General features: G+C 41.9%; 1 protein-coding gene across 2 annotated transcripts in view; it reads left to right on the forward strand.

The window, feature by feature from the left end:
- The window catches only part of zgc:162331 (uncharacterized protein LOC793007 homolog), a 52,594-nt gene extending 48,120 nt beyond the window's left edge, over positions 1-4,474 (forward strand). For both annotated transcript variants that reach the window (XM_049566663.1, XM_049566665.1), the window contains exons 5-6: positions 840-1,025; positions 2,536-4,474. In XM_049566663.1, the coding sequence (XP_049422620.1) occupies positions 840-1,025; positions 2,536-2,866 (517 nt within the window). In that variant the 3' untranslated portion in view covers positions 2,867-4,474. The remainder of the gene's footprint in view (positions 1-839; positions 1,026-2,535) is intronic.
- Positions 4,475-11,250: the final 6,776 nt, after the last annotated feature.

An 11,250-nucleotide genomic window follows, 5' to 3' on the forward strand; every position in this document is an offset into this window, starting at 1 on the left:
CAACCTGGCCACACTTCAAAAGTTCACAAAAATCTGCAAAAGCTCATGACAAGCTACAAATGCTATCACAGGGCTACCCAACACAACACAAACTTATCAGGCAAAGAGGCAAGCTGCCACCAATAGTCAGCTGCTCAGACTGACAGACTGGCAGGGCACTTATAGATGACAGTCTTGATTGAATGGCTGGGATTGGTCCACTGCACCTGTGCCGCACCAATCAGGGACCCAGGTGTGCTGCCGATTGGTCAGTCAGAAGCAGCAGAGGCCGCACCAATCAGAACAGAGGAGGTGGAGCTTCTGAGTCCAGTGGAGGTGCAGGCAGCTCGGCACACAGAGGGAAAAATTAGTGTTGCATACACACACACACACACACACACACACACACACACACACACACACACACAATGAAGGTGGAAAGAGTGGCGGCCGTAACAAGACGCAAGAATGCAATTGGAGTTGAGAGATGTCGCAACGAGCGAACTGTCTCACAAGTAACTGGCTTATAAAGCTACATAATTGTCAGACGATAGCCAATGATTCCAAAATTGCATTTTGGCCAATTCTGCCTCTTTTGCTCTCCACATAAACTGTTTATCTAAGTGCAACCAAAGCCCTCAAACATGATTGGTCAGAACTACTTGGACTACAAATGGACTACAAACAGAAACCAGAATGCTTAACAAAATCTTGTCCCATTGCTTACAGATTCTGCATTCATATTAAATAGAGCTTATCCTCGATATAACCCCACCTGTTACATTTAGTCTTGGGTTGTTCTCAAACTTTCTCTCTGCTATATGAAGCCTACTGAGCTGACTAAGTTCTCTCCTCCTCAGGCGCAGAGAGAAGCGCTCGGCCCGCCGCAGCGAGTGTTGGCTAGAGAGAGAAGAGGGAGATTGGGAAGCCTTCCCTCCTCCCAAGATCTTCCATCTCTCCCAGAGGATGAACCCCCGTCTGGCTCCTGACAGCCCCCTCTACCTGACTGGGGGGCTCAGTGGATATGAGAACAGAGGATACCAGAGGTAAGCTGGCAGAGAACCAAATACATCATGAAGGTGTATGTTTTAACAAATGCACATAAGCAATGTCAGTCTACTGTTATCCTAAACAAATTTGATATTTATTCCTACAAATCATGAAAGCTGAAGTGGTTGGGGCTACATTATCTGCTCAGATTCAACCAAATGCTTCAAAACTCATTGGACGATGCTTCACAGTGCAGATGGACAATGACTTGAAGCATACTGCAAAAGCAACCAAAGACATTTTTAAGGCAAAGAAGAGGAATGTTCTGCAATGGCCAAGTCATATCATCTGACCTGAATCCAACTGAGCATGCGTTTCTCTTGCTGAAGCCAAAACTGAGGGCAAAACACCCAAAACACAAGCAGGAAGTGCAGACGGCTGCAGTAAAGGGCTGGCAGAGCATCACCAGGGAAGAAACCCAGCATCTGATGATGCCTATGTGTCCAACACTTCAGGCAGTCATTGACTGTAAAGGATTTGCAACCAAGTATTAAAACTGACTGTTTAATTGATGAGCCCTTAAGGTCAGGGGACTGTGTGAAGAAATGGTTGTCATTCCTACACGGTTCATACTACATTTTTGAAAAAAGCCTTAAATGAAAGCTGAGAGTCTGCACTTTAAGCAGGTATTCATTGTTTCATTTAAAACCCATTGTGGTGGTGCACAGAGCCAAAATGATGACAACTGTATCATTGTCCAAATAATTATGGACCTGACTGTAACATGACAACATGCAAATACAAAATCAATAGAGAAATTTGTCTATGCCATAGAGCTCCATTGCTGTCCAAAAACTATTAAAAACACACTGTTGCACTGGCTGACATATTCCTTCATTACCATGAACACACTGTAATTTTGGGTGAGTTCCACACACAGAAAATCGTCCCTAACATATGCACCATTTTCCATGAAACTTTGAATTTTTGACCTGTTTTAAAAGATTTGCCTTCAGTGGTAACCAGTGGGCTTGGAGCTAAGTGCCATACAGCATATAGCAAAGTGCGCTAGTTACTAGGCTAATTTATGCAACAGGAAATGTCATAAGCACATGCTAATAACGTTAGCATGTTGTATATGTTAGGTAAATGTGTCTAGTATAAGACAATTGTTTTGTCTGTGAACCTTGTGAATAATAATGGAGCCGAACTTTGTAACGTTACATTTGCTAAATGCTGCTGATGTTCGCAGCTTAATAGAGGAAAAGCCTGCTAGTTACTAGGCCAGTTAGGCTTTCACTAATAATGCAAGCATGAGTTATAATGGAAAAAGACTTTTCACCTTTGTTTAATATTGTTGCTATTACACCATGTTTTATGTGTTTTTGTTGAATCAGTCAAACACAGTGGCATAGAAACCCACCGCCACCTAGCGTTTTGGAGGTATAATTGCAGAATGTCACAGACATGCCACCGCACAAGTATAAATACTGTCATTGGTAAAGGCCAGTTGCTGAAACGTTCAGCTGATGTGACTCTTCTTTTCTTCTTCTGTGTTTCATTCAGGAGTCAGGAGAGTTTGCTGAAGGCCTCCCTGCCCGGACTCTATCGCTCTGAGTCTCAGCTTTACCCACACGTCGTCCTCCAGAGGGTCCCAACTCCAACAGCGCCTTCTGCCCCTTCTGCCCCATCTGCCCCCCTCTACCTCCACCTCCCCGCCTCCTCCTCCTCTGCTTCCTCACCCGTCCATGCAACCACCCACGGTCAGCCTCACATGATGCCGCAGTATCCTACCCCAACGTACCCGCCCAACCCCAACACAGCTGTGCCCCCCTACCCAACACCGGCGCCTATTTACCCCAACCCCAATCCAACACCACAGAGGCCATGGCAGTAGCTACGCCTTCCACTACATATAGTTAGTGGGCGCTGTGCCGTCCCTGTTGAAGACGTCGGAGGGACAGATTCACAGACACATTTTGGGGACATGTGAAATCTTTTTACTCTCCCTCATCCCTGTTTTCTCCCACTGAAGGCTGCAGGTGCAATGATCAACACAGACACAAAGAAAACGTGTACAACTGGAGCTGCAGCCAGTTTAGAAGCCCCCTCTGTTACTGCATGCGTCCTGCATTTTGGACTTAACAGGAACTGGGCACTCTAGATTTTTCTTTGTCCTTAATTCTTACTGAACTGCTGCTGCTGCTGCTGCGCTCTCCACAAGAGGAGATCTATGGAGAAAGTTGTGCTTTTTTAGCCATCAGAAATTACAAGAAAGCTTCAAGTAGCCAGTTGACAAGGGAACATAGGGAGTTTAACTCTAAGGTGTACTAATTTGGCTTAACCATTGATGTTAATGAAGGTTTTGAGGGATTATTAAGGACTTCGACTGTGGCCACCACCATTTAGGCAGCTGAAATCTCCCAGCAGTGTAAGTGTTTTTTAATAGTTTATTGGTAAGAAAAAGATTCCTATCAGCCTTCCTAAAGTCTATATAATCTAACCTTGACAGATATGTATAGTATACATATACAGTTTATTTTTGCTTTGAAGCTAAAGACTTAACATAAATTTCTTATATCTCATGTGTGATGTGACAAAAGACTTAGTCTCTTTACAGCTCTTATTAATATGCCCTGATATTTTCCCACACTGTGAGGAGAAAACAGACTGATGACGGGGCTTTATGGGTAGCAAACACACTGTGATTAAAAAGCATCTGTTGCTGTAGCCACTGAATGCAGCCAGTGATATGGTGTTTGTATGGATTTCATGATACAGTCATTGTTTTAAATTCATCCTTTCTTTCTCGCCAGAATTGTTGACTAAATGTTAAAAAAAAAAAAAAAAATCTTGTTTATTTTTCTCTGTCTGAACTGCCATAACTCATTCTGTCACCAAAAACTAAAGCATTTTGGCAAAGTCATTCATGACCCCTGATGGATTTAGGAACATGTAGGGTATACATGACTAAAATACTGACTGGAAATCTGAGCGAGGTCTAATGATAATTGCAAATAATTATCACAGCTTCAATTACTTATAGGCTAGTTTGAGCCATAGGTTCAGATAGTAACTTGAAAACTGATTTTTAACTTCAAGACAACCTCTTGTGCGATGTAACTAAGGTTGTCTGTGTGTAGCAAACATAAGGAGGTCAGACACACTGTGAGACTGCTATTTTGTCCCTGATGCACTGGAAACTGCACAGAAAATGCACTGATAAGTCTGAGCAGCGAGATGGAGAAGCTTCCGGACCATGTCGACCTGTAAACTCTGATTCACTTGAATTCTCTAAACTTCAGCTGCAGTTGTGCAGCTTTACAGCAAATGTTGAGATTGCTCCTAATTTCATTTTTTAATGAATAATCAACCTTTATTTTTCCCTTGGTCTACTGTATGTTCATGCATTTTAATCCTTAACTTTATCCAAGAGCCCTTTACTGTTGCTTTAGTCGGTTTAGACTATAGCTGTGGGGCTGTCTTTATTTTTAATAGAAGGACTCGAGTAGACACACTTACAAATCTGCACTTTACATTTTTTGAAGGGGGGTTGAAACAGCTTGGACTGGACAGTCCTCAGTATTTCTTTTACTGTAAACTATTTGTTGTATAATAATAAGACTGCCATAAAAGCTGAATAAAGAGACTTTTGTTTAGTTGAACGGATCAGCATGTGTTTTCAGTGTGTGCTTTTCTGACTGATTCATAGAGGAAGAGGAGGGAACTAGATAAAGAAAGGAAGGAAATAGACAAAGGAAGAGGGAGAAAGAGGACAGTCAGGAAATTCAGAGGAAGATGGACCTAATTCATCACAGCGTCGTGACAGCTGAAAATGATTAGATGACCTCATTTGCCTGCAGAGCGGCACTGACACATGAGGAAGATGGAGTGGTTTGTCTGTTCACACTGGACTTGAGTGACAGGAAAGGAGATCTCAGATGGCGATGACAGCCATCTCTCATACTTAAACCTAAATAAAAGATGTTTGATGCTATTACGTGGGTTGAAAGGTTGATGTAGCAGCAAATAGAGAATTAGGTACTGTAACAGATGCTGGCTTTAGTTCACTGGCTGGGTCTCTGTAAAATTAAGTTACTAGTTAATAGGGATTACAGTTGTAAATGAGCTTATAGCTATCTTGAATGCAGCTAAGAAATTGTGCATTGTTCCTGTCAAATAAACAACTCAAAACAACTGAAAAGGAAAAGAAAATGTCTTAAGCATGCTTAAATCAGAGTGGGGACCAGCAGTTTGGTAATGGAGGTGAAATATGCAACCTGGCCTCAGTATTGCAATTTAGTGAGAGGAAGATAATTTTAAAGTTTGGCAACATTTAATTCATGGGAGGTTACTTTTTTCTATCAAAAGAAAAACAGTCAAATTTAATAATATTCACATAAAACAGCCCAGCCATCAGAAAAAAATGTTGGCATTGACAGTATCTGCAAACTACTGATATTTATATTTCATACATTATATCATATAATCCCTGTATGACGAAAGTGAGAGCTGCGTCTGCATACTCAGTGTAAAGTCAAACACGTTCTCGGTGGGTGTTGGCCTCCATAAGGGTTGTCCCTTATCAATGATTCTGTTTGTGATACTCATGGACAGGATTTTGAGGTGCAGCAGGGGAGAGGAAAGGGTCTGGTTTGGGGACCTCAGAGTTGCATCTCTGCTTTTTGCAGATGATGGCTTCATCAAACCGTGACCTCCAGCACACCCTGGGGAGGTTGCAACCTAGTGTGAAGTGGTTGGCATGTGTGTGAGATGGATCAGAGGTTAGGTGCTGTGTCTGCAGTGATGTGGGCACTGCACCGGACTGTCGTGGTGAAGACGGAGCTGAGCCAGATGGTGAAGCTTTTGATTTACTGGTCCATCTACATTACAACCCTCACCTACGGTCAAGAGCTCTGGGTAGTGACCGAACAAAAGAGATTGTGAATACAAGCGGCCAAAATGAGTTTCCTCTGTGGGGTGGCTGGGCTCAGCTCTAGAGACAGGGTAAGGAGCTCGGACATCCGGATGGAGCTCGGAGTAGAGCCGCTGCTCCTTCACGTTGAAAGGGGCCAGTTGAGGTGGTTCGGGCATCTGATCAGGATGCTTCCTGGGTGCCTCCTGTTAGAGGTGTGCTGGGCACACAGATGGATGGATGGATGGATCTCCAGCCTATTGTCCTTTTAGACCAGCAACTATTGCACTCATTCTTCAAATAGTATTCTTTTAAATGTCCCCAGGGTGCATTCAGGGCTTGGTAAAATTGCTTTCTCTTCTTATGCACCCTGGGTATGAAATAAGCTCCAAAATGTTGTTACCTTAGAGGTGCTCCCCTCCTTTAACACTTTTAAGTCTTTCAAAAACTGCCTCGAAGGAAACATGTTGCTGCTTTATATACTCCTTGACCTAGGTGGGATGTGTATGGATGTCACTGGTATGGCTCCCTTCTCTTTTACTACTCTCCCCTTTATTGCTTTATGTATTGTACAGTATGTGTTTAACTGTGTTCCTTTCATTTTTCCCCTGTTAAAGAGTTGTTGTTTTTTTTCTTGTCCACTGTGAGGGTCCAAGGACAAAGGGTGTTATATGTTGCAAAGCCCTCTGAGGCAAATTGTGATCTGTGATATTTAGCTATATATTGAAAAAACAAATTGATTCGAACAGTTGAACCGATTACATTTTTAAAGAGTAAAAGTTGTTACAATCTTTGACTAAATAAAAGTGATGGACAACACTTTCAAACACTTTCAGTAGCACGTATAGCTAACCTTTAGGGAGTTATCAAAGATTTAACTTTGATAATGAGAACTGTCCCCATATAGAAAGAAAGACAGGAGTGAGCTGCAGATTTTTTGGGTCCTCTCACCTACACAGGAGACCATTAGCATGCTCTGTGTGTAAGGGAAAACTGGCAGTAAAATAAGGCAGGCAGACTGCAGCAATGCAAATCACCTATACTGCAAAGAAAAATACATTTTTGCATTTATTGGTGGAAAATCAACACTAAACACTTGCTCATTTGTTTCGTCTACCCTATAGATAGCTGTGCGTGTGTGCGTGTGAGTTTACATCATATGTTTTGAGGGCTGAACTGGCTTTCAGTTGCAAGTAACAAGAACTGTGAGAGACAAGAGGGGAAAGACTTATACAGAGGTAAGTTAGAGTCTTCTGTTTAGCTTTGGCTATGTTTAATTTAGTTATGCATAAAATACATCTAAAATGAGTTTGCAATGGCAACTTAAATACATTTCAATACCTTATATTTATACACCAGTTTTTGTGTATACTTTAATAATACCATCTTAAAGGGCCAGTTCACCCAAATTACAACTAAACATATTTTGTCACTTACCTGTGGTGGCAGCCATGCAAATGGTTTTGGTTGTATTTCTCCAGGTTTTGAGATGTCACCCTCTGAGATTTATGCCTCCAACCTAAAACAAAGGAGTTAAACAGAGTTTCATTTGTAGTTTTCACAGCTTTGAAAAATGACATTTAAAGAATTGAACAGCAACCACTATTTCCAGAAACAGTTACCTTGTTACTCTAATTACTGCACTTATTCCACCTTTCTGGTGCAAATGAGGCAATGGAAGCAAAGAACAAAACAGACATCTGGTGAAAGTCTGAAAATACCCTGAAAACTCAGCGGGATGTTCCACAGTATGACTCTCTGTGTGCTCAAAGACACTTCTACTTCCAAAAATAATCCTCTCATTGTGTTCAAGAGCCTAATGCATGGCAGAAACAAGAGTCTGAGAGAGTTTTAAGGACGTTCAATTTTAGTTCAATTCTACCAATTCAAATACAGTTACAGGGGTCATAAGTAATGTATCTCCTCTTACATTATAAATGTCAAGCACAGGATGAAGTCAAATGTTGATGCTCATTCTCTTTGACTTGGCAAAATTTGTCTAGGTGTGACACTCCTTCAAAGATTGCCAGCAGAGCACCTCCTGAGATACTGAGCAACATGATCACGGAAAATGACAAGTTTATTACAGATATCTTCAGTAGGTGTCACACAGAGGGTTGGGGCAACATGTGGTTTGTCTCTGACATCCTTACCCTGGTCACAGGGGTGGTGGCTAACATTGCCCTGCTTTGGCTATTTCTAAGGGACAGGAAATCAGTGTCTGCCTCAAAGGTAGGTACATCGCTCCTAACCTGGTTTGAAGTATTTTATTTATGTTATGCAACAGGTAGTTTCAGATATGGGTTATCCAGCCCAGTCAGAGTAAAGGTGTTTGCATCAGGTTGGCATTGAAGAACAACTAAAAACATAACGTATATGACACCACTCCCAAATTTTTCACCCACCTAAACCTATTCCTTTGTCTTTCAGGTTCTAGGTCTGAATCTTGCTGTGATGGATCTTATCTACCTGTCTATAATTCCCCTCAGCTTGATTCAAGACACTGCGAGTTATACCCGAGTCAAGAGTAATCATTCAGGTGAACACCACCAGAGATTAGTCATGAAGCTGACCATTACATTTTTACATTGCCATGATTTTTCTTAGGTGAGCTTGGTTGTGTGATTATGCACCTTTGACCAATTGCTGACTGTCATGTCAGTGCTGACGTTTGAGTGAATGGAGAACCAGAGAGTCTAAAATAAAGGAAGTATCACATTAACAGTGTTGGGCTGTATTAATAAAGCCCTGCCCAACCAGAATGGAAACCACACTTGAAAAGACACAGTTTAAAATCCACTTTTTCCCCTTACCCTTAGATTGGACCCAAGTGCACAAAGTTGAGAACGCAGCAGCGTGATTTCAGTGATTGATTGAAAATAGCTTACAGGCAGAGAGTTAAAATGGCAGTAGGTCCAGCAGGCAGGTAACAGCAGTGAAACAAGAATTGACAGAGGAACAAAGACACAGGACTGGTATTTGTAGAGCTGTAACTAATTAGAGGGAACGGGAAGAAGGTGGGTGATTGGGTGAAGCAGGGTACAAGGTGGGTGGGGAAGGACAAACTGAGCAGATTAGGAAAGTGGGAACAGGTGTGTAGATCAGTATGGCAGGCAAGTGACGGGGAATTGAGGGAAAGGCAGAGAGCTTCTCGAGGACAGATGGAAAATGGCAAGGGTCCTTGAGAATAGGACAAAATATGGCTGAAGAGAGGCGCAGAGGGCCAGAATAAGTATTAATATGCACAGATGAGGCAGACTTTGTGACACATTAGCAAGCCAGCTGGCTTGGTGGACTATCATGGCTGACAAGCATTAGCTTGTTCACAGCTAGCTAAAATGTTAAATGTGATTTGCTGCTAAGCTACAGTAATTTGCCAAACAGCCAAACAAGTAGTCACTATAACACCGAGCTTTTAATCACTCGAGTTTTGTGAAAATGGTAAGATTTTCACGGTCAGATTTGATAAGAAACCTGGCACATTTTGAGCATGTATGTATGTGGGTTAATTTTTCTTCCCCAACCAGTAAAATGTAAAGCCACAATTACCTACTTTTTTTCAGCAAACTTACTGTTGGAGCAACGTCCTTGTGTTCTTTGGACTGAGACTGGAAAATACAAGATTGAGTGCTGGGTGTTACTCTTGTGTCAGTTTGTGCAAACTTTTAAGAGTGGAGGCAGGTTTTGCCTGGCACCGCATCATAGCCTACTTAACAGAAATCCCAAGTTCAGTGCCAATCTTCTTCCAGGTATTGTTTTTTAAAGCTTCAGGCTCATTCACGCTCACTCACCCACCCCTCCCATCGGGTAAGTGACGGTGGCCTCGTAGGTCAAAAAGCCTTGCGCAGACAGCAAAGTTTTTTGAGTTTTTCAGGTGTATCTAGCGACGAGGTGAATATTTATTTAGGAATCTAAACCATGTTATGATATGGTATAGCTTACCAGTGAGATATAGATTATCTGTGAGATATGTGTTAGGAGTGTTTTATTTCTAATTGTTTAGGTAACACGAGCATTAGCACAGTAATGCTAAAATAACAGGCGAAAAGGTGTGTCTCGGCTACCCAGAGGGAAGAGGAGGAGGAGAGGGTGGCAGCCTTCACAGCAGCGCGAGAGGAATCAACAGATTAGGCTGTAGGCTAGGTTAACCATTTAGCTGTAGCTCTGGGATTAGCCAAGGCTAGGATAAGGTTAGCATGTAAACATAGCCGTCACTCGAACTTAGACGAGAAGGAAAAGTAGTTGCAAACATGAAGCCAAAATGATTTTAAAATATCAGATTGAATTACCTGTCTAGCAGAAAGCAGGCAACCACATCCCTTGTGAAATCCTTTTCCTTCAGGAGTTCTTTCCACCTGGAATAAGCAACGCCGATATTCACTCGCGTTTTGTCCCGTCCTCACTTATCTGATCTATTCCTTTTATTTGGTGGCATGGTTTCCCTCTTACGGGGCAAAACAAATGTGTGGTCCTCCATTTAAAGTGCGACAGAATCATAAAAGTACAAAGCAGGTTCACGCAGAAGCGCCCCGGATTGATCTTCACCTTAACCGTCTCCAGTGACGGCCAAGTTCTAGGTAAATGCAAAAGGCGAAGCGCGTATATCCCTTTCGGCCACTGTATTCAAATATGGCGACGCAAGAGGGCAGCCTCCAGCAGACCCCGCCCTGCCTGTGTATATATAGAGAAATCATTCTAAGCCTATGAGAAGGCTTCCATTTGTATGTGAATTGCATTACACTTTAGTAAATATATATTTATGAAAGCAATAGTTGATATTTGCTAATAAACAACCACGTAAATTACACATTGTAACTTTAAGTGTGGATTAAAATACTGTGTTAGGTATTAGCCCTGAGCCAAAATAATCAAGTTATTCCGATACAACAGTTTGTTTAATGTCTTACAAATTAGCACCCCACTAATTACTTTACGTCCTTAACTTAAAGTTACGCAGGTTAGGTTTGGAAAAAAAGAAACATGGTGACAACATACCTTAAAATAACTTAAAGTTTACTTGGTTTCTCATGGTTTCCAAAACTGGTTTCTTGGGGGAAAAGCACTGTGTTTCGTGACTCATCCACAACCCCAGCTGCCTCCTTATGGAGATTGCTTCCTTCTTTACTCGCATCAGGGCTTTGGTCACATAATTACAGTGTCCCAATTTCATGGGTTATGCACAATTTACTGGCTCATGATTACATGTGTTATATACGAACTGTGTTGCATTTCTGTTTGTAGGTGTATGTACAAAACGTACCTTAGAACAGCATGAAATTATCAGTTTATAAACTGGACAAAAGGAAAGGTAATGTGATGTTCTTCATCACATGACATGTGGTGCATGTTGCTGTATTCCAATAGCT

Source organism: Epinephelus fuscoguttatus, linkage group LG22, assembly GCF_011397635.1.
Source record: "Epinephelus fuscoguttatus linkage group LG22, E.fuscoguttatus.final_Chr_v1".
In the NCBI taxonomy this organism is placed as follows: domain Eukaryota; kingdom Metazoa; phylum Chordata; class Actinopteri; order Perciformes; family Serranidae; genus Epinephelus; species Epinephelus fuscoguttatus.